The sequence below is a fragment of the Pan paniscus genome, chromosome 6, assembly GCF_029289425.2.
Source record: "Pan paniscus chromosome 6, NHGRI_mPanPan1-v2.0_pri, whole genome shotgun sequence".
NCBI classification, from domain to species: domain Eukaryota; kingdom Metazoa; phylum Chordata; class Mammalia; order Primates; family Hominidae; genus Pan; species Pan paniscus.
The window spans coordinates 112,938,804-112,962,647 of NC_073255.2; the positions used below are offsets into that span (position 1 = coordinate 112,938,804).

Sequence of the window (23,844 nt, forward strand, 5' to 3'; positions counted from 1 at the left end):
CCCACCATGTGATGTCTGGCCTCAGCTTGAAGAGTTTAAAAATTAAGCATATTTTACTCTTGACCTTTACAGAAATTAAAACTTTTGGTTGTACTGTGTAGGTCTCAGTGCTAGAAATGCTTGCTAAAACAGTTTTTTTAAACCTCTATCAGCATTTGAAGCAGTTTGAGATTGTAGAAAATTGTGCAACCTTTGTTTTATTATTTGACTCTTATAGATAGTGCTAAACCTCAAGTATGAATTCTCTTTATATGAGACCAGAACACTGTGGAAATACAGGACTTTAGATAGGCCTTTACAATGCATATATTTTACATAATTTCACCCTAAAAATGTAACATGTATTTGGCAAAGGAAGGGCTTTTGTTGCTGTCATTCTTCCTCATGTGTTCCTCTTGTGCCTGACTGACTCTGCAGGGGGAACTTTAGTTCTCAGGACCTTGGTTTGCTCATGGCCTTCTGAGATTGATGCTGCCTTTCCTCTTTTTGCTCTTGTTGCAAGGACAGTGCAATCATATTCTTGCCTTCCTTCTTCTGTTGCACAAATGACTGGCCCCCCTCACCAGGATCACTTGGAGAAAAATCTCTTAGTATTCTGAGAGGGCCTAGACTCCCACTGAGTCCTCCAAAAGGACTGAAGATAGAGGTTTCCTAGAGCTTCTGGCTCCTCTCTTTCTTTTTAGTGCTGGTTCTCTCTAATCTTCTTCGTAAACTCCCATTCTCTGAAAGACAAATGCTTTTAGGGACTCTGCATGGTATGTGGATTTTACTCACAAAAACTGTGTCCCAGAGCTCCCCTACCTATTTTTCTACCATCTCTTCCTGTTCATTCACTGCTGTATGTAGCCTTGGCCATGTTGGCTTACTTCCTGTCCTGTTATCGGGTTCTTCTGTCTTACTCCTACCTTGCACATGCTACTCTTCTTCTCAGAATGCCTTCCACACATACTACCCCCACCCCGCCTTATGTTTGCTCACTCTAACCATTGCAGGCTGAAGTCTTTGCTTTCGGGGTCACTTGGGAAATCCTTTCTTGCTCACCTCTCTTCCCAGGTAGGTTTAGATGTCTCTACTGTGTGCTCCCATAGCACGGCCCACATCCCTTTATTACGGCCCTTATGTTGGTTACAATGACAGGTCTGAGATTAATAAAGTTTTTTTTTTTCCTTTTTTTCCCTGTCACCCAGTCTGGAGTGCAGTGGTGCGATCTTGTCTTACTGCAACCGCCTCCCAGATTCAAGCGATTCTCCTGCCTCACCCTCCTGAGTAGCTGGGATTACAGGCGCCTGCCACTACGCCCAGCTAATTTTTTTGTATTTTTAGTAGAGAAGGGGTTTCACCATGTTGGCCAGGCTGGTCCTGAACTCCTGATCTCAGGTGATCCACCCACCTTGGCCTCCCAAATTGCTGTGATTACAGGTGTGAGCCACCGTGTCTAGCCTCATAAGGTATTTTCAATACTGAGCATAGTGCCAACCAGTGAGCTGGTGCTTAATAAGGATTTGAAGTAAGAATCAATGGCTCAAAAGAGAGAGAAAGTATGAAGTGTAATTTCTGTATCTGCAGTCAGCATTCACAGGCTCAGTAGTTTGAGAAACCTGTATTTCCTGCTTTGACTTTTTCACTATTTCTTAAGTGCTACTGTTCTTTTAGTCTCTAAATCAAAACCATTTCACATCGAGATATGATACATACATATGTGTATATGTATGTGTATATTTGAAACCAAAAGTTTTGAAGTACAATATGTCCTCTTACTACTTATCATGAATGCTGATGTTTTTCTATTCTATCCTTTTTAATTTTACTTTTCTCAATGCTCTTCATGACCTATTAGATTGATTCACAACCTCCTTAGGTCACAGTCAGCACTTTGAAAACTACTGCTCTAAATTACTGTACCTTTTCTATGAGGAAGAGTTGAACTGTTGGTGTATCAGTCAGGGTCAACCAAAGAAGCACCGCCAGTAGAAGATAACATTTTAAGAGATTTACCACCAGGAATTGGTTTATGCATATGTTGAGTCTGGCTATGAAGGTCTGAAATCTGTAGGGCAGGCAGTGAAGATGGGAGGCTGGAAGCCTCAAGCATAAGTTGAAGCTGCTGTCACAGGCAGAATTTCTTTTATCTTCAGGAAACTTCAGCTCTGCTATTCAGGCCTTTCAACTGATTCAGTCAGGCCCACCCAGATTATTTAGGATAATTTCCCTTACTTAAAGTCAACTGATTTTGAACTTTAATCGCATCTACAGAATACCTTCAAAGTGACACTTGGATTAATGTTTGATTAAATAACTGGGAATTGTAGCCTAGTCATGTTGACATATGGAAGGATCACCATAGCTTTGTGCAGTGGCAGTATCACAGCAAATGAGGTTTATCCTAGGCGTGATTATAGCTAATTGAAGACTTTTCCCAATATCCCGCTGTGAGGACTTACAATACAGTCGGCATTAACATTTTTTGGCAGTCTCTATGGAGACTGAATAAAAATAAATAAATAAAAAATAAATGTTAAAAAAAAAAGACTATCATAGTACTGTGAAGAGCCTGGTCATCATCCTTTTTTATGTAAGGAGTAGGAATCCATTTTAGTTTGCCCACCACTTTATATCACATTCCTTTTTTCCTCTGCACTAATGTTAACCTTCTTAGGATCCTCACCCACTTGTTTGGCCTCATCCGTGTTTTGGCATTCTCTTCCACTACCCTGGGTAAATGTATGTACGGTTCCTGGGAGTTTTACAGAGGTCCTTGTGTTGAGAGCCCCTTTCACTTTAGCCCACAGTTGTTTCTGATGACCTCCTTGAATGAACAGTTAAGTTCCTTTCAAGGCTGTTTCATTCTGTTTCCAGGTAAAATTTGGGGCTTGAGGTACTCTTCCCAAGGTACTCAAGACCTCAGAGTTTAATGTTTGCTTTTCATGATACTCTTTACCCCACTCTCCCTTTCATTCAGAGGTCCAGTCACCCCTGGGGGATTTTCATGGGAGAGTGTAAACTTCTGTACTGGAGAAGCTTAAAAGTCTCACTTTCCATTTTCACGCTCAAGAGAAGCTCTCAAACCCTCTTTGGTGTGCCCGGCATCCCCTTATCCCCATTTCCCCTCTGTAATCTCACTGTGTGTGCACACACATACACCTTGTATTGGTCCTCTCCATCTGTTTTCTTATTTAGACAATTTAGACTAATTTTCCTCCATGGGCTTTTAGAAACACAGTGCTGGCAGTTGTAGTAAAAGAAGCAGGAAGGACCAACTGCTGAGACACATGCTAGAACAAAAATTGATTTACTAACTTAACTTGCTGCATCTGTAAAAGAGTGTTTACTTCTTGGAATGAGGAGTAAGTTATTTCATCTAGGAGACTGTCCACTGCCCCCAAATGGGTGCCAATTGGGTTAATTAGTTAAATGTTTCTGTGATGAGGACACCTGTCCAGTGGAAACTGGACCAAGGCCACCAATTTATTTCATGCTGGCCACCAGTTGTCAGTTAGCAAAACATATGTCTCCAGTTTAAAACTCTGGCTGAACTGAAAGAGAACATTGCTAATTTCTCATGGATATGTTTAATTGTTTACAATAAATTGAAAAATACTGAGGAAAACATGAACGTCAGTGGAATTTCCCAGTTCTCTATTTAAAAACTCGCTAATTTAGGTTTAATTGTCTTAGAATTTGTCCAAATTCAGGATGAGCTAAGTTTACATTTATGAAGGATTTTTTTCCCTGATTACTTTAATGGCATAAACTATTTTTACAGGAAGAACTTATTTTAAGGCTTTTCTAGGCAATACTATACCTTAAAATTTATTAAAAATCAATGAAAAATAATGTATAGTAACCAGTAAGTCATAAATAGAAGATGGAAAAAAGACCAACCATTGCTTGAAAGTGTTCAGTCTCACTAGAATAAAAATGAAAATTAAAATAAAAAAATACTTTTCAAGTATTTTAACAACACATATTTGCCAATAAATGGTACCAATTATGATTGAATTCTATGTTGTCAAAAGCAAGAGATTTAATCTTATTTCATTAATATTTCTATATGTGTGACCTTAATAAAACTCTGCTTATCTTGAAATATTATTTCACTAAAAATCTTCATATATATGAAAATTTAACTTTTCATATATGTGTTACATATATATTTTACTTATATATGTGTGTGTATGCATGTGTGTGTATGTGTGTGCATGTATGTATATATAAAACTTTCCACAAAGTCAACTGTAGCTATTTTAAATTTGAGGAGTCGTGGTGGCTCATGCCTGTAATCCCAGCACTTTGGGAGGCCGAGGTGGGAGGATTTTTTGACCCCGGGAGTTTGAGACCAGCCTGGGCAACATAGCAAGACCCTGTCTCTATTAAAAATAATAATGAATAATTTAAAAATTTAGAGAGTTTGCATCCTCTGTATTTGAGGTGGTTGGTGCTATTGATAATACAAAAATACATACTTGATTTTATCATGGACTTTTGTATATGTTTGAATATGAATATGTTGGGGATACAACAATTTACTCCAAATAATATAAGAAGAATACTATGGAGATATGAATTGAGAGGACTTAGTAAGCAGCGTAAGTTGTGTTTTCCAGTATCTTTACCACATACTTCTGAAGACTATTTTGCTCACGCCTTCTTTTGTCCTTAGATAAGAACTGATTCTGAAAACTATCCCTCTTTGTATTGCATAAGGGAAGAAACACATGAGAGGTAGGTAATATGGAAGATATGATGGATGCCACTATAAGCAGCCATGCCTAGGTTCCCACAGCCTTGTGTGAGGAAAAGCTGGGAAGAAGATCTGTGACCACCTTGGATGGAAGGTGGGATTCAGTCCCCTTCCTGAGGCCCCTAGGCTTTTGGAACTGGGCTTAGAGCAGAAGAACAGACAATAGGGCCTTGACTTGAGATTAATGCTTTTGACACATCCCCAGGTTCTTTGTCTGATTTATTGTCATTAATGTTTTCACTTAAAATGAGGTGAAAGGTTCTTAGTTATATTAATCTCTTGGCCCCAAATCTTGTGTTTTTAAACCAAGATAGGATCTTTGCAATCCATAGTAATAGTGAGCAAGTGATTCTTTTAGATGGTAGCCTGGTTAACATAGGCTAGTTTATATTGCATTACTAAATGATCCTAATATCTTCTAACAGATGTTTACTTCTCACTGATGTTACATGTCCATGTTAGGTCAAAGGGAAGCTCCTTGTATTCAGTATAGTCACTAAGGTACTTAAACTTGTCCATTTCCATGATACATACTTTCCAGATTCCAGAAATATAAGAAGAAAAAAACACTGAAAGGTCTTGCCTCCGCAGTAAAATGGCTCAGTCAAGAAGTGACACACACCACCACTGCCCAGAACCCATTGGCAAGAATTATTTACATAGCCCCACCCCAAGGCAACAAAGGGTAAAGAAAGAAAATACCCTTTGTACCCAGAAGGAGAACTGGAAATACTGCTTAGCGGCACTAACATCTTCATAGATAGACTAGTTTACCTTTCTTTGGGCTAGCTCACATGGATTACAGAAGTGAGCTTACTATTTATATGAACAAATATAAATTGACCTTTACTTTCTCTTTTTTCCCGTAGTTTTGCAAGAAAAAACTTACTTTTATGATTTTTACATGTATTAATCTTTACATTTCCTTTTCCTCCTTTTTATACATTAACTGCTGAATTCAGAGTTTGAGTCATTATGTGGATTTTTGGTTGTTAAGGAGAGCATCCGGCCTGTTAATGCTCCCAAATGGGGTATCCCTCAGAAACCTCTCCTTGCAAAAGTAGCTTATGGATATTATCTTTTACCTGGGTAGAGGGGTTTCAGCTGCCTTGCTGACCTATATTTAGTGGAGGGCAGTAGACTAAGTGTTTTGGTTTGGCATTTATAATGCCTATTAGATGATTTAGATATGAGAATGAAACTAGCAGAGTGGTAAAATTAACTAAAAGCTTAACTATCTAAAAAACATAATAATATCTTCTAGATAGAAATATGGGTCCCAGATTATCCATTCCTATACACATAGAGCATCAAATGCTCTATAGGATTGTGTATTTATGTGGCAATATTAAAAAACGTGGAACAGATAACTTGCTATAAATAAGCCACAACTTAGAATTCATGCTTTTAGTTAACTTACCATCAAATGTAGGTATGAATAGTTGAAGACTTGTCATCAGAGACACATAGTGATGAGAATTTTGATTAGGTTTCAGAGTCGCGATTGACCCTAGAATCCAGCAGCCTCAGTATCATAATCGATCCTACCTTCTTGCACATAAAAGCCTGAGCTCAGAAAGGCCCAGTGAGTTGGCCAAGCCCACAGCGTGTGGCAGCACAAGTTCTCATTGACCGCTGCCTTACATGTGGGCCCCATGCAGTTTCCCCTCAATATTCTTTCCTACTGCAGTCCTAGCTAGGTTGGCTTTTTCTTTTCTAAGCTAGGAGTTTAAGTATGGAAATAATGATATTATCCTTATGAAATGCTTTAACTTGTCAAAAGTGTCTCTGTAACTTGTAGGTGTTGTAAATCTGTGGTCTTATTTCTACTTATTTGTAAGGAAGTCATATTCCTGACTATCCTTGTCAAATACCAAAAAGTTCAGTTTTGCAGCCAGTTTGAAAGACTGTTTGAAAGACTTTGTGATGACTCATTTTATGGGTCAACGTTGGTAGGCCACAGTACCCAGATATGTGGGTAAACATTATTCTAGAGTCTATGAAGTATCTTTTAGATGAGATGAACATTTAAAGCAGTGGGCTAAAGCAGATTACCTTCCTTAATGTGGATTGGCCTCATCAAATTCATTGAAGACCTTCATGGAAGAAGACTGACTTCCATCAGAGAAGAGGGGATTCTGCCAGCAGACTGTCTTTGGACTTGAACTGCAACATTAGTTCTTTTCTGGGTCTCTGGCCTGCAGGCCTACCCTGCAGATTTTGGATTTGCTAGTCCCTACTGTCATATGAGACAATTCCTTAAAATCAATTTTAATATAAATATATATAGTATGTATAAAAAAACGCATATAAAGATATTAATTCTATTTTTCTGGAAAACCTTGACAAACGTAGGCTTCCTTGTGTTGCCATTTGAACTAGCATGCTCTCTACCTCCCATTATATAGAGTATGTTTGGTTTTTTTTCACTTCATTTTTTTTTTTTTTGAGACAGTCTCGCTCTGTTGCCCAGGCTGGAGTCTGGAGTGCAGTGGTGTGATCTTGGCTCACTGCAAGCTCCGCCTCCCGGGTTCATGCCATTCTCCCGCCTCAGCCTCCTGAGTAGCTGGGACTACAGGCGCCTTCCATCACGCCCAGCTAATTTTTTTGTATTTTTAGTAGAGACGGGGTTTCACCGTGTTAGCCAGGTTGGTCTAGATCTCCTGACCTGGTGATCCGCCTGCCTCGGCCTCCCAAAGTGCTGGGATTACAGGCGTGAGCCCCCGCGCCCAGCCCAACTTCTTGTTCTTTAGTAATCCATTAAAACACTAGGCTTACAATTAGTGAAATGTACTTTTTGTCCTAATAGACTTTGTCTTATATATAGCATGTGTATTGTCCTCTGAACTTCTCGTGTAAAAATATGAAAAACCATGGGAACTCTCTTTACCCTTTTCTGCCTTACTCCCTAGATTGGTTGGTAAAGAGATAATTTGTGCAAAGTGCTATATTGTCTATAATTTAAAGTACTTTGGCATATATAACATAATATTTATGGGAGTAACTTTGTTTTAGGACCCTTTAGTTAACTTTCTAGGTATTTCAATCATGAATCCACACACTAGGATTAGTAAGTTATTATTTGAAAGACACTGATTAGAAGCCTGCACCCAGATATTGGTACTTTAAATCTACACGAGACAATGTATTAACGTTAAGTATGCTACAAATAATTGGTGAAATGAATGATGTTGAAGATACAGGGGTTAGCCTTAGAAATATTTTATGTAACTAGACTTTGGGTCAGGCGAGGCTTGCAGATTAACAGCTTTTGGAGTAATAACCTAACTAGTACTCCATTTGATCCTGTTTTGTGGTATGTAGGATTCTGGTGAGTGATCCACTTAGAAGGTTAAATGTATCCTACTGTAGAATGTAGTTGCAACTGCTTTAAGTAAACCTTTCACACAGGCTACTTTTCAAAATGACTTTTAAGGACAGAAATCTGGGATTTTAGAGTTTTATGAGATAGGCCTATGAGTCTGTTTTTGCACCTTCCAGTTAAGCAATGTTTTTACATGAGCAGAATTTAGTTTGAAATTTCTTTTCATTGTAACATACTCCTTATGTTAAAAGTTTGCAGAGGAGTAGACTAAAGCCCTCAGCTGTTTACATCTTTGGAGACTACCAGTGTTTACCCTAAATTGTCTGATGATTATAAACTCCAGTTTGGCTTACTTCATTTTGCAGCAAGCACCTAACATACTCCCGGGCACACACTGGACAATCAATACTCTAGATAATTCTACCTATTGTCGATCAGTGAACTAACCTTAATTTGGGGGAAGAAAAGGAAAGTTGAGATTATACGTTGCTCTAAAGCTATTAGAATCCTCCTTTGTGAGGCTTGCCAGGTTGGTTTTTGGAATGTTAATATGTGGCTATCTTCTCCAGGCTTATTGTTAGTTTCAATTTAGAGCTTATTTTGCAGAGCCACTGAAATCATGTGAAGGTGAGTCAGGGTTCTGCCAAGGAAGCTTGTGATGAGTGAGTGTAGCCTGTTTGTGGAAGCATGTGAATGTTTGGCTTATCTCCAGGAGCACACTTTGCCAAGCCATCATCTGAAACTCAGCGTGCTAGGACCTGGAACATTTTTCATCTTTGATGTGTCAGGAAGATTTTACAGAACCTGGACCATAGCCTGAACTGAGACCTTGTGGAAGCATTGTGGGAGATTCCTTCCAGTCAGTATTTATAGAATATGCTGAATTTATTTAGACCTGCATTGATTAAAGAAAATGTGTCATAAAGAAGTGAAGGAAATAAGTTTTTTTCTTATTGTTGAAAATGTATTGCTGCTGTTTTGAAAAAGTGTTGTGGTTCAAACTACTGAAAATGTATATAAGATAATGATTCTAGTTGAAATCTTAAAATAAGCTAATTTTTACTTTATTTGCTTTTCATAGCCTTGGGTTGTTCGTTCAGAAATGTCCTTGCTAACCATGTTTGTAAACTTGTTACCCTTGAAAGCCTGTCTCTGCTGTGAAGCAGTGGATGAGGTCTTGTTTTGTTTCCTTTGATCGAGAAACCAGAATATCGCTTATTGGCTCTGAAACAAGAAGTCTTAAATTTAAACATCTTTTGTTTACTTTTCTCAGTGAAATAAAGCAGGAACAATGTGAAGGTAGCTTGAACTACAAAAATACATATATCTTGTTGGTGTTGAACATTAGGGCCCAGAATGCTGTTGGCCTTTAGAGATTTTTGTGTTGCTGGAATACCAGGAGGAGTCATGCTCTGATTATTATTTGATTAATTATCCATTTTTTTGTAGAGCAATTAAGGTTAATAAAAATAATAGAACTATTGTAAGAAAATGGAAAGAATCAAGATCATGTAGATGAAAGGGCTTCCTGGTCAGAGAAAACACAGAAAGCCTGGCAGGCCATGAGCCATTGCGTAATGACAGTGCATTGCTCTAGACATAGGTGGGGATTTTGGCAGCCTAATCTATGTTCTAATACTAAGTCAGTTATGCAGATTTTTGCTTAAAGGGCATTAAACATCCTAGTGGGTGATATATTCAAAACATGTTTATGAAAGAGAGTATGAGGCTGGGCCCATGCCTATAATCCCAGTACTTTGGGAGACCAAGGTGGAAGGATCGTTTGAGGCCAAGAGATCAAGACCTGCCTGTGCAATATGGTGAGACCCCAATCTCTATTAAAAATGTTTTTAAATTTAATTTAAAAAAAGAGAGTATGATATGGGTAGTAGGTATCAGGGGAAATATTATCCCTCATATTACCCTGAGAAAGCTTTTCGTCTCCCCTCATTGAACCAAGCATAATTACGTGGACTATTTCATTTTATTTTCATAATACTCTTATGGGGATAGGCATTATTATAAAAACCATTTTGTAAATAAGGAGACTGCGCCTTAGCATGGTTTTACAATTTGGCAAGTGCTACATAGCTAGGGAATTTAGGGGGCTTTAAATTAGGTTAAAGTTGGGACCATACCAATTGGGGATCGTATGAATTGGGAATATCTCTTTATCTGCAGCATGCTCTTCAGCTTAACGATGTATGTATCTCGGGGTCTTCCATGTCGGTAGAGAGATATACATCTCTTCAATCACTGCATTGAATTACATATTTGTATATATCGTAATTTAGCAAGCCATTTTCTCTACTGGTGGACAATTAGGCAATTTCCTGCTTTGGGCTATTACAGATAGTGCTGTAATGAACTTCTTTCGAAATACATCTTTGTACACATTTGCAAGTATTTCTGTAAACACTTAAATGTGACATGATTATGTAAAAGACATTTACATTTAAAATATTGATAACTACTTTCTAGTTATGCTTTCCTCTTCAAAAGTATCCTTTTTTTCTATATCCTCACAAACACTGGATGTTGTAGTCTTTTTTTTTTTTTTTTGAGTCTTATTATGTCACCCAGGCTTGAGTGCAATGGCATCATTTTAGCTCACTGCAACCTCTGCCTCCCAGGTTCAAGCAATTCTGCCACAGCCTCCCGAGGTGCACGCCACCACGCCCAGTTAATTGTTGTATTTTTAGTAGAGATGGGGTTTCGCCATGTTGGCCAGACTGGTTTCAAGCCCCTGACCTCAAGTGATCTGCCCTCCTAGATCTCACAAAATGCTGGGATTACAGGCATGAGCCACTGTGTCCTGCCTGGATGTGGTAGTCTTTAAAAAAAATCTATTCTTATGGATGAATGCATAGTATCTCCTTGTTTTAATTTGCATTTGCTTAATTTTTAATAAAGTTGAGCATCTTTATATCATTTATTGGACATTAGTATTTCTTCTTTGTTCAATTCTCAATTTCCTTTACCTACTTATACATGCAATTGTTTGAGTTGATAAAGCCCTTTATATATTAGGAACATTCATGTTTCATCTTAATATTTGGTCATACTTTCTCCTAATCTGTGACTTTTCTTCTAACTTCATTATGGTATATTTTATTGCCTAGAAGTTTTTGGGCTTTGTTTTTAATCAAATTATTTATTTCCTTTAGAACTTCCAGGATCTGTGAATTTCTTTCTAACCTGTTAGCTAAACATTGTCCCAAATTTTCTTTTGGCACTTTTTATATATGTATATATTTTTGTTCTGAATTGTATTTTTCTTTGTGATATAAATAGGAATGTTTTTCAGATAGGTATCCAATTCTTTTCATAATTTATTAAATAGACCACTCTAATTTGAATAGAAAAGGAGTGGAACAGAATAGAATATAAAAATGAATCTATCCCAGAGCTCAAACTATATTGCCTTAATAAGCGAAGTTTTATTATGTGTTTTGATATCCACTAGGGCCTGATTCTACCTTTATTCTTTTTCAAACTGCTTGTTAGTTTTCACGAAAAATGTAGGTAGGATTTTATTTTTTATTGTCTTGAATTCATAAATTAACTTAGGGTAAACTGATATTTACAGTTATTTAGAAATGTGGATGTCTTTATAATATTAAGGATTTTAATCCAGGGAAATAATATGGCATTGCACTTTCTTCAGGGCTTTTTGTACTCATCACTTAGTTTTATAGAGAGAAAAATGCTTGTACATTTATGGTTGGTAATTACTAAGTGTTTTATTGTTTTGATCATTTTTTTGTATTTTCTAAGTTTTTGTATATAGGTATTGAGTTTTAAAAGTTACATCGCTTTACTGAACTCTTATTAGTTCTAATACTTTTTCTGTTAAAGCTCTTGGATTTTCCAAGTAATCAGTTGTTTAATCTGCAAATAACGACTTCTGGCTTTTCTTTTTCAATAATTTGCAGTGTTTTCTGCATGCCTACTTAATTTACAAGCCTATAAGTAAGCTGAAGATGAAGAGTGTATTACATTATTTTCTTTTTCTTTTCTTTTCTTTTTCGTTTCTTTTCTTTTCTTTTTTTTTTTTGAGACTGAGTCTCGCTCTGTCACCCAGGCTGGAGTGCAGTGGCGCGAGAGCTCACTGCAATCTCCGCCTCCTGGGTTCATGCCATTCTCCTGCTTCAGGCTCCCTAGTAGCTGGGACTACAGGTGCCTGCCACCACGCCCGGCTAATTTTTTGTATTTTTAGTAGAGATGGGGTTTCACCGTGTTAGCGAGGACAGTCTGGATCTCCTGACCTCATGATCTGCCCACCTCAGCCTCCCAAAATGCTGAGATTAAAGAATGAAATGGTGGCATAGTCATCTGATTGCTAGATGTCTCAAAAATTATACACAGTGTCATTTTCCAATATGCAGTCTTACTGTTTTAGGTTTGTTTTATTTAATTTCAGAATACTCTCAAATGAACTTTATAAACTAGCCCGAATAGGGAAGAACATTCTGATATCAGAGTGTTTGGGATCCTGAAAAAAAAAATGTTGGGAAGGAGTTATTTATTTGAAACAGTTCTTTCATACTTACTTTATATATAGACACACGCATACATATTTATTTACTTACTAGTACTAGTGAAATTGAGTGATGTTCCAGAATGAATACTGTTTAAACCATTGTTTTGCAGTCATAAACCGGGACCTATTAGCAGAAGTAGAGAAGTGGTAAATATTAATGAATAATTTCCAGTCATATCTGCCAGTGATTTCCAGGATGCATGAGACCCAGGCCCAGCTAACTGTTATTTTGTGTGTAAAGCTTGCTCCTATAGGCATTTTCCATTGCAGTACACTCAACTATCAATGTTTTCCAAAAAACTATAGATATGTGTATGTGTGTGTATATATATTTTGGTCTAGGGTCTTATATTTGAAATATATATTCCTTCTCTTCTGCACTCAAATATGTGAATTTCTGTTTATTCTTCAAGACTCAGGTCAAATATCTTTGCCTTCACAACTTCTTTACCTTCTCAGGAAAATAAAAACAAAATAGTTGGTATATGCTGCTTTTATATCAGTTACCACATTATTTTGTAGGTGCTTATTTTGATTTCTGTGTCCTTCCTAAACTGTAAGCTACTAGAAACTATTCCTTCTCCAGTGCCTAGCACAGTGTCAAACATGAGTTTAGAACTGTAAAATATTGTTGAATGAATAAATGTGAATAAGTGATTACTAAAAATATAAGAGGAAGTGAAAGATCAAAAGAGCTGTCTAAGAGAAAGTTGTAAGTATGACAATTTAAGAAGAATATTAGGCCAGGCATAGTAGCTTAAGCTGGTAATCCCAGCACTTTGGGAGGCCAAGATGGGAGGATTGCTTGAGCCTGGGAATTCAAGACCAGCGTGGGCAATATAGTGAGACCTCGCCTCTAAAAAAAAATTTTTTTTTAATTAGCTGAGTGTGATGGCATGTGCCTGTAATCCTAGCTACTCAGGAGGCTACAGTGGGAGAATTACTTGAGCTCAGAAAGCAGAAGCTACAGTGAGCCTACTACTGCACTCCAGCTTGGAGTGCAGAGCAAGACCCTATCTCAATGAAAAAAAAGAAGAAGAAAAGAAAAAGAAAAATATTAGCCTGGGAAACATGCTAATATTTATGAATATTATGAAAAGATAAATAAAAGCACTAACCCTATACTATGGAAATGTGCATTTTGATGCAGTAAGGTTTACTATGGTGAAGAAACATGGTAGAGACCAAATAGGGATCCAAGTGGCATGAGGCTATGAAAACATGTTGAAAGTCAAGAAGAAAACAGTACCCACTCAGGTACAAATCCTACAAATGATACTATTTAAGAAGCATATACCATTAGGAGCTACATTATATCTGCTTCTATATATGCATATGTATTTTTGGTTTATAGGTTACCATATATAGAATATAGGAATTACTTGTTTTCCAATAATACAAATGTAAAGTGTCCATAGAACAGCAGGGCCAGCTTTGTAGGAAATAGACATAATTTCTTTAGTCTTTGGCCTTCTTTTCTGCCTTCTGTTTCTACTGCATCTTTTTATAAATATTATTTTAAAATCTAATCCTAGATTTTACGATTTTTGGGGGAGCACAGTTTCTTTAGGCACAGTTTAGATGCATAATAATTATTGAATTTTGTTGAAAATGCCAGTGTTTGTTATGTATATTAATTGGACTTGATGAATTATACATTTATTTCTTTCATATATTTTTTCCTGTATTAAGAGAGGGATTGGACAACTACTTCAGTTCCTTTTAAGATAAACATTTCAGCAGAAATAAGGACAATCAAGTTTCTTATGGCTATATCTGAAGGCCACATTTAGTTGTCTTTTAAATGATGTAGGTAAGAAATAAACAGCTTCAATATCCTGTTTGCTGTACAGCCCTTTAGCGATATTTTCATAATAATTTCATAGAAAGTTTCAATGAGAATTCAATTTAAATGTATATGCAAGTAAAATGAGGGATGACAAACAAGAGCCCAGGACAGTGTTAGAATGGAGGTCAGGTTCAGTGATCTTATGATTGAGACAGCATTGTAATACTGACACACTGCTACTTCAGGGCTAGTATAGGTCATACCATGAAACAGGTTCAGTGTAGGTATTTGCTTAGGTAGCTTCAAGATGGTTTACCTTAGTTTTATTGGGAAACAGCAGAGCGTTCCAGCTAATATGGTTCATTCTGATTCTATAAAAGGCGATAAATATTGCTATTCACATAATGTGTTCTGCGGCTACTTTGTCTCTTAAATGATTAAAAGTGGTACTATCGCTTACACATTTTAAAAATTAGTAAGTTACTTTTATACTGACTCAATTTTCCTTTTCTTAACATCTCAATTGATTTTAAAGACAAAACAGTTGTTTAGAAGAAATTCATCACATGAATGTTTAAACTTACATAGTTTTGGATACCTGGCAGTTTTTTTTTTTTTCTGTATTATCATCTTGTTGGCCTCTTACTACAGGTTTTCAACACATACTCCAATGAAGACTATGACAGGAGAAATGATGAAGTTGACCCTGTGGCTGCTTCAGCTGAGTATGAACTTGAAAAACGTGTAGAAAAGCTGGAACTTTTCCCAGTGGAGCTAGAGAAAGGTTCGTGAGTGCTACAGTGTTAATATCATTATGTTGCTATGTTAATAATACAGAATTATTTTTCCAAAATGTAGCCTTTTTTCTAAGGATTGGATAAAATTTTAATTCTAACAGAGGATCTTATTTATTAAGTTTCAAAAATAGTTGATACGGATTCCGAGTAGATGGTGGATTGAAAGTTTTACTCCCAACTGAAACCCATCTATCTTAGCTGGCTGCGATGGTGGTTAGGATCGGGGAGGTATAAGTGAGGCCTAATGCTTTGTTGGTATTCCTGGAAAGGGCTGCTACAGCTGAGAGCCCAGAAAGAGCTGGTATATGAGAGCTTGGGGCAGATGGTTGCTTTCTTTTGTTTTGGTGGATAATTGGAAAATTATGGAGATTTTTAATAAAGGCGGTAGAATCCAAGGAAATTTAAATAGTAGGGCTACATCCTCTCCCCCTCTGAGGGGAGAAGGTTGAAAGAGAGCAGGGAGAAGAGGGAGCAGAAAGGCTTCCTTCTGATTTCTCTCCCAGGAATGACACCCTGCCTACTGTAGTAACTGCTGACCCGTGGGATCAGAGATTACCAGGTAAGATGTAAGATGGGCACCCAAGAACTGAACTGTCACTCAGTGAACAGAGAAATAACACCTCTGAGAGAGCTTTGAAAAAAAAAAGAGTAGAACAAACAGATGATGACTTGAATAACAAGAAAAAAAGAAACAAAAACCTACCCAAGGATACTCAAGCATGGCTTAAAAAAAGACATTTGCAAATTATGCCTCTAACAAAGGACTAATATTCAGAATCTATGAGGAACTCAAATACTCAACAACAACAACAACAAAAAGAAAGAAACCCATTAATAAGTGGGCAAAGGACATGAACAGGTATTTCTTAAAAGAAGACTTACAAGCAGTCAACAAACATGAAAAAACCCTCCACATCACTAATCATCAGAGAAATGGAAATCAAAACCACAATGAGACAGCATCTCACACCAGTCAGAACAGCTATTATTAATAAGTCAAAAACAGCAGATGTTGGCAAGGATGCAGAGAAAAGGAAATGGTTAGATACTGTTGGGGGAAATGTAAATCAGTACAATCTCTGGAAAACAGTGTGGAGATTTCTCAAATAATTGAACATAGAACTATCATTTGACCAAGCACTCCCACTACTGAATATCTCCCCAAAGGAAAAGAAAGGATATCAGAAATAGACTTGTGCTTGTATGTTTAACAGAGTACTATTCAATGGAAATAGTCTTGGAAATAGCAAAGTCATGGAATCAACGTAAGTATTCATCAATAGATGACTGGATAAAGAAAATGGGGCATGTATACACTATGGACTACTGTGCAGCTATAAGAAAGAATGAAATCATGTCTTTTGCAGCAACATGGTTGGAGCTGGAGGCCATTATCCCTACATGAAATAACTCAGAAACACAGAGTTATTTGCTGCATGTTCTCACTTATAAGTGAGAGCTAAACAGTGGGTACACATCAACATACAGAGCAGAGTAATAGACACTGGGGACTCCAAAAGTTTACGAGGGTGGGAGGGAGATGGGGCTTGACAAATAACCACTTGCGCACAATGTGAACTATTCAGGTAAAGGTTACACTAAAAGCCCAGACTCACCACTATGTAATATATCCATATAGCACACCTGCCCATGTACTCCCCTGAATTTATACAGATTTAAAAAAAGACATTCTTGAGCAACTTAGCAACAAGAACAAATTTCTTGATTTTGAAATGAAAAATTTCACCGGAAGAATTGAAAAGGATAGTTATTGTCGAGACTTAAGTTGGCGATCTAGAAGATGACGTTTGAGAGATATTCCAAAAAGAATTCTCAAATGACAGAGCAAAAATCCAAGAAAAATCATGAAACAGTCCCAATATATAAGTTGTAGGCAACAGAAGAGAAAAACGACAATGGAGAAGGACAGACTAATAATAATCATAGAAGAAAAATTTCTTGTCCTTAAAAAAAAGATCTGAGGCTTATATTAGGAAGAACTTATCCATTTATGAGTGAGAGGGCTAAATAACCCCAGACTGATCCCACACTTAGGCATAGCCTGGGAAAAAATCCTAATATTCAAAGATCAAGTGAAAAAGCTTAAAAAATTCCAGGCCAAAAAATACCCAACCAAACAAACAAGCAAATATACTTGCAAAGGCAAAACAATTAGACTAGCATCAGACTGTAACACTAGAAGCAGGGAGATGTAGAAATAATTTTACATGCCACTGAGGGTAAAAAGGATGGTGATCCAAGAATCCCATATCCATCCCAGAAAGCATTTACCTATCCTGGTGAAAGAAAGACATCTGCTGCTATCTAAGGATTTAAAGAACACATTGCCTACATACTTTATCTGAGTAATTCACTGTCCAATTTAGCAGGGAGGGAGTGAAACAAAGAGCAGCTTGTTCAGAACAGCAAGGGCAAGGAAAAAAGAGGTGAAAACTATGAAGTATTAAACATACAATTGCTTAAATGAAAAAGTATGAAGAATACTAGTCATATTACACCAAACATGACTGATGGATTACTCCTGTTAAAAGACACTTTCATTTGGAGTTAAAGTGAATTAAAGAGTAATGCTTACATTTTTCATACATTTTAAAACGTAAAAGCCATTCTTAGTTCATTGGCCATACAAACACAGCTGGGCCATCATATTACTTATTTTAGTAGTAGCAAAAAAACAAGAACAATCCAAATATTCATCAATGGTAGAAAGGGTCTATAAATTGTAGCATATCTAGGCAATAAAATATTACTCAGCAGTGAAAATGGAGGTGCCACGTTTCATGCAGCAGTATGTATGATTCTTAACATGATCTCGAGGGAAAGTAAAAATAGCAAACCACAGAAGAAACCATTTAGTGTAATATAATTGCATTTACTTACATTTCAAACCAAGAAAATTAAATAGCATATTGTTTTGGGATACACAAATGAGTAGTTTTTAAAAAGTAGTATTAAAAAGTAGGGAATGATTAACACAATGTTTAGTATAATGGTCACTGAGGAAAGAGTTGCTGTGTCAGGGAGGGATATATAGTGGCTTTTGTGATGTCAGTAATATTCTGTGTCTTTGTACATGGATATTTGTTTTATTTTTATTCTTTAAACATAATGTTTTGTAGATAAATATTTTCTTAAACTTATTTGTATGTTGCCATATTTCATACTAAAAATTAAACTAGAAGGTAACCCAATCAAATACAATTATTGGAGATTTCAATATATTTCTTTCAGAACTGGACAGATTTATGGACAGAAAACAAAAATCAAGGAGTGGGTTAATATAATGAACTCTATTTCAAGCTGTATTTTAAAAGAAAAAGTTTTATCCTTTGGAAAAATGTTAAAGGTTCCTTTAATATGAGAATTTGTAAATTACATAATACATTCCTAGGTAGATGTTTGATTGAAGAGAAAATTATAACTTATATCCCAAACCATCGTGGAAAGGATTAAACTTAAAAAGTCCGTCTCAAAAAAAAAAAAAAAAAAAAGTCTGTAGCACACAGCAAAACCTTTACTCAGAGGAAAAGCTATATCCTTGATTTCTTTCTTTAAAATAAAAAACTTGAAAAGCAAAAAACGGACCTGTCTTAGAAATCAGGAAAAGTAAACCAAATAAATCAAACAAACTAGCAAGGAAGAGTAGTATATGTAAAAACACTATTAATAACATAGAAAAGAAAATCTAGTAAAATAAGGTAATACAAATCCTTTTCATTGAATACATCTATAAAATATATCAATCATAATACTGAGTGGAGAAAATTGAAAGTAAATTTATGCAAATTAGGAATGGAAGAAAAATATATAGTGTTACTCTATAAAAGATCAGTCAGTCACTGCATTTCTTTGTCAAATGAGGTGAATGCCCAGAAATAATTTATGTCCTAACAAAATTTGAATTACCAGAATCAACTTTAGTAACATAGACTAATTGCTATAGAAGAAACTAGAATGATAACTACAGATAAAACATTAAAATGTCATCAGAACCAGATGATTCTACTGTACCTTTAAAGAATGCATAAAGCCAGTGTTAAACTATTTTAGATCATAGATAATAAAGGAAAACTCTTCATTTCATTGAAATACCATATAAGTTTATACCCAAAACTAATATGCTACAAAAAAGATTTCTATAGTACAACTACAATTGTGAATATATATTTTAAAATGCTAAATGAAATAAAATATCAAATATAGAAATAGTTGAAGAGAAAAAGGCCAGGTGCGGTGGCTCATGTCTATAATCCCAGCACTTTGGGAGGCTGAGATGGGCGGATCACGAAATCAGGAGGCTGAGACCATTCTGGCTAACACATGAAACCTCATCTCTACTAAAAATAAAAAAAATTAGCCCGGCGTGGTGGCACGTGCCTGTAGTCCCAGCTACTCAGGAGGCTGAGGCAGGAGAATTGCTTGAACCTGGGAGGTGGAGGTTGCAGTGAGCCGAGACCACACCACTGCACTCCAGCCTGGGCGACAGAACAAGACTCTGTCTCAAAAAAAAAAAAAAAAAAAGAAAAGAAAGACTCATTAGGATCAAATGGAGTTTTAGATACAGGGATATAGAGTGGTTCATTATTCAAAGATTTATCCACATACAATTTAAAGGAAAAGCCCTTAAATTTTTTAAATTTCATGTCAAATTGGTATGAAAAGATGTCAATTTGGTAACATTTACCACTTTAAAGAAAGACTCTAAATTAACACATGATGGAAGCTGCCTAAATTTATGCAAACTATAAATTTACAATACCTACAGAGAATTCTAATTCTAAATTGAGTAAACACTAAAGATATTTTAATTAAAACCAGAAATCAAATTTGTAATGCCCTTTAAATGAAATGACCAGACAGCAAATAAAAGATGAAAAGCATCATCTTTTGCTGATATATTCATATCCATATCTATCTAGAAAACCAAATTGATTCAATATTAGATTTGGTAAAATAATTTGTGGAGGAAGAGGTTACATTCAAGATATGTATAAAAATCAATTTTTTCTATGTAATCACATTAAGAATTTAGAAATGAAAATGGGAAAAATATTTTATTTACAGTAGCACCAAAACAACAAAATATTTATTACTAAGAAAAACATGGAATTTATCTAGATAAAATAATAACATCTTTTTGAAAGTCATTTCTATTTGAAAGCAAATTGAAAGACAAACCATATTCTTGGACAAGAAGGCTCCAAATAGAACTGCCAACAAAGTTGGGCTGGGAGAGGAGAATTGCAAAAAACAGTATTAAATTTTTTTGGTAAAATGTAAGTCTGGAGAAATACAGACTTAAGTATGAAAAAGAATATGAATGACTTAATTTTCCAAATATCTAAATATAATGTAAAGCTTTTGTAATCAGAACAAATTGTATTCAAATGGCAATTGATCAGTGGAACAAAATAGAAAATCCAGAAAAAGACGTTAGTATGTGTGAGAATTTAATATATGACACACATGATATTTCAGTTTAGAAGTAATTGTGTGCTTTATAAATTGTTCTGGCATAACTGAGAATCTATCTAGAAGAATCTAAAGTTGGATACCTTCATTACAGCATAGGTAAAAATAAATAACTCTACATGGGTTAAATAATAACATATTAAAGATGTTGTAAAGAAAATTTAAATGACTGCATATATCATCTAGGCTTGTGGCAGGAGAGTCTTAACCAAAATGGGAAACCAGAAGTTAGAAAATAAGCTTTGGGCTCCATAGTATGACAATAGTGTCTTCCATAATAACATAGTCCCTCTGTCTTTGCCGTCATTTTATGGCTGTTTTGCCTTAGTGCTTTGCCTGTCCCTGGGAATGTATGGAGAGGAAGACAGGGTGCAGCTGGGTTCTCGATGGGTCAGCCACAGGAATAATAAGTGGCCTTTAAGGATGAGGTTCCAGACTTCACTCAGAGAAAGCTGTACGTAAATAAGATGCTGGAGAACATCAGTCTTCTGGTCTCTGTGCGTTGATTGTGCTCTTTCTTGTATTGCCCTTCAGTCATCATGTTGTCCTTGTAAGTAATTTGCATTAGAATTGAGGATGGCTTGAGTTAATATTGCTTTTTCTGCAACTGGATTTTCAGCTCTGCAAATCTGAGTAATTTTCCATTTAAAAGCAATGAGAGGAGCAATGGAAGGAAGAAAGAGAATTCTACCAAGACCTGAGTCTAGGCAGAGAAAATGGATTTAGAAACCAAGAAGTAATTTTCACTCAAGATAGTTGCAGGAAGAAATTATTTAATGGTGTGACAGTATGGAGATTTCACATTTGAGAGGAGCCTTTTGTACGGTAATGAGTATGGGAAAGTTTGACTCACAGCTCTACATTGGCTTGACATGTGATAAGTTATACTGAAGAGAAACCCTATGAGTATAATGAAAGTGAGCAAGAATTCAGCCAGAATACTAATACATATATACACCAGAGATTTCATACAGGAGAGAAATTCTATGGTATTTTTCTGCATGGAAGAGGCTACACTGATCATCTCTTAAACAACACAAGAGCAATACACTAAGGGGAAAAACTTACATGGATGTAAACACTATGGGAAGGCTTTCAGCAATCATTCATCCTTCATCAGTGTGAAAAAAAATTCATTTTCTTGAGAAACCCTATGAATGTGACAAATGTCAATAAGAATTCAGCTATCCGCTAACCTTATACACACAAGAGAATTCATGGTGGGAGAGAGGAAAACCCTATGCATGTAACCAGTGTGGGAGAGCCTTCAGCACACATCTAACCTTCATGTACACAAAAAATCTCATTCTGTAGCGAAATTTTAAAACTATAATGAATGTAGAAAATCTTTAACAAGATAAATCCTCTTGAGGAAATCAGTCTTTATACCAGAGAAACAATTTGAATAAATAGGAGAAATCACATGTATATAAACTTAATAAATGTAATGAATGAGGAAAGTCTTCAGAGATTATTTATGTTAGTCAACATTAAAGTTTTCACACTAAAGAGATACCTATGCTTAGAATCAATGTGGAAGTGCCTTCAGCTGGGGTTTGCATCAGGCAGCTCATCCAGGGGAAACACTGTAAAGATTCCTGTAGCATACAACTGAGCAAACAAATCACACTTTTGCCAAGTGACATCTTTTAAAACATATGTAGAATAAAGATATAAGATTGTCAGGTGTACTTGGAAATACTTCAGGCATAAGTTGGTTATAAGTAGTAACATATGAGATAAACCTTCATCCAAAGAATACTAATTACAAGAATCCTGGCCAGGCCTGGTGACTCATATCCATAATACCAGCACTTTGGGAGGCTGAGGCAGGAGATTGCTTGAGCCTAGGAGGTTGAGACCAGCCTGGGCAACATGGTGAAACCCTGTCTGTACAAAAAAAAAAAAAACACACACACAAAAAATTACCCAGATGTGGTGGCACATGCCTATAGTCCCAGCACCTCGGAGGCTGAGGTGGGAGGATCACCAGAACCCAGGAGGTTGAGGCTGCAGTGAGCCATGATGGCGCCACTGCACTCCAGCCTGATCAACAGAGTGAGACCTTGTCTCAAACAAAAAAAAAAAAAGAAGAAGAAAGAAAAACAGAAAAAATGCTTAAGAAAGTAAAGGTTATTGCTGAAAAGTCTTTTAAAAGTGTCATTCTGTTGAGTATGTGGACCAATATTTCTTTAATAATCCATCACTGTTGATTAGTCAGTATTTTTATGCTGCTAGTAAAGCATGATTACAAAGACTTTGAGGCTATCAGAAAATAACCTTGAACTTTAACTAAAACATGTGGCACGCAAAATAGTGTATCTTTTATATATTCACAGAAAGGACAAATGGAAATATGGATAAACGTGATTTGTAAGTGAATTAAAAAAAAAGTCACACAGTATTGTTCATAGGACCAGTAAAATGGAAATAAAAATGTGAATACAGAATGGTTGGATACATTATGATACCATCTCACCATGAAATATTATTCAGTCATTAGAAATAATTTAGAGCTATGGACATTGAGGACATTGATATCCATGACTTATCTTTTTTTTAGACAGGGTCTTGCAGTGTTGCCCATGGTGGAGCACTGTGGCATGATCTCAGCTCACTGCAACATCTGCCTCCCAGACTCAGGTGATCCTCCCACGTCAGCCCCCAAACAGCTGGGACTACAGGTGTGCCCCACCATGCCCAGCTAATTTTTCTATTTGTAGTAGAGACAGGGTTTCACCCTGTTGCCCAGGCTTGTCTTGAACTCCTGGGCTCAAGGGATTCTCCCACCTCAGCCTCCCAAAGTGATGGGATTACAGACGTGAGCCACTGTGCCCAGGCGCTTCATTGGTTTTTAAAAAGTAAGCAGTAAAGAGAAGTAGGTGTAATCTCATTTGTGTAAGAAAATAAGAAGGAAAAACAAGCTATATATACATATATATACATTCATATATGTCTAAGTATATGTATATATTATAGTTGTTGATGAGTATATATTCTTGGGTATAGAAGCACAGAGGAAAGTACTCAAATATACTATCTTTTTTTTTTTTTTTTGAGATGGAGTCTCGCTTTGTCACCCAGGGTGGAGTGCAATGGCACAATCTTGGCTCACTGCAACCTCCGCCTCCTGGGTTCAAACGATTCTCCTGCCTC

General features: G+C 36.3%; 1 protein-coding gene and 1 non-coding gene across 9 annotated transcripts in view; both read left to right on the forward strand.

Moving 5' to 3' along the window:
• Positions 1 to 23,844, forward strand: part of PPP1R9A (protein phosphatase 1 regulatory subunit 9A) — a 384,760-nt gene that overhangs the window by 187,243 nt on the left and 173,673 nt on the right. For all 8 annotated transcript variants that reach the window (XM_057302912.1, XM_034964481.2, XM_034964482.2 and 5 more), the window contains exon 3: positions 15,050 to 15,182. In XM_057302912.1, the coding sequence (XP_057158895.1) occupies positions 15,050 to 15,182 (133 nt within the window). The remainder of the gene's footprint in view (positions 1 to 15,049; positions 15,183 to 23,844) is intronic.
• LOC112440637 (U4 spliceosomal RNA) lies at positions 2,343 to 2,483 on the forward strand. The gene has a single exon (XR_003028647.1). It is a non-coding gene; the product is annotated as a U4 spliceosomal RNA (small nuclear RNA).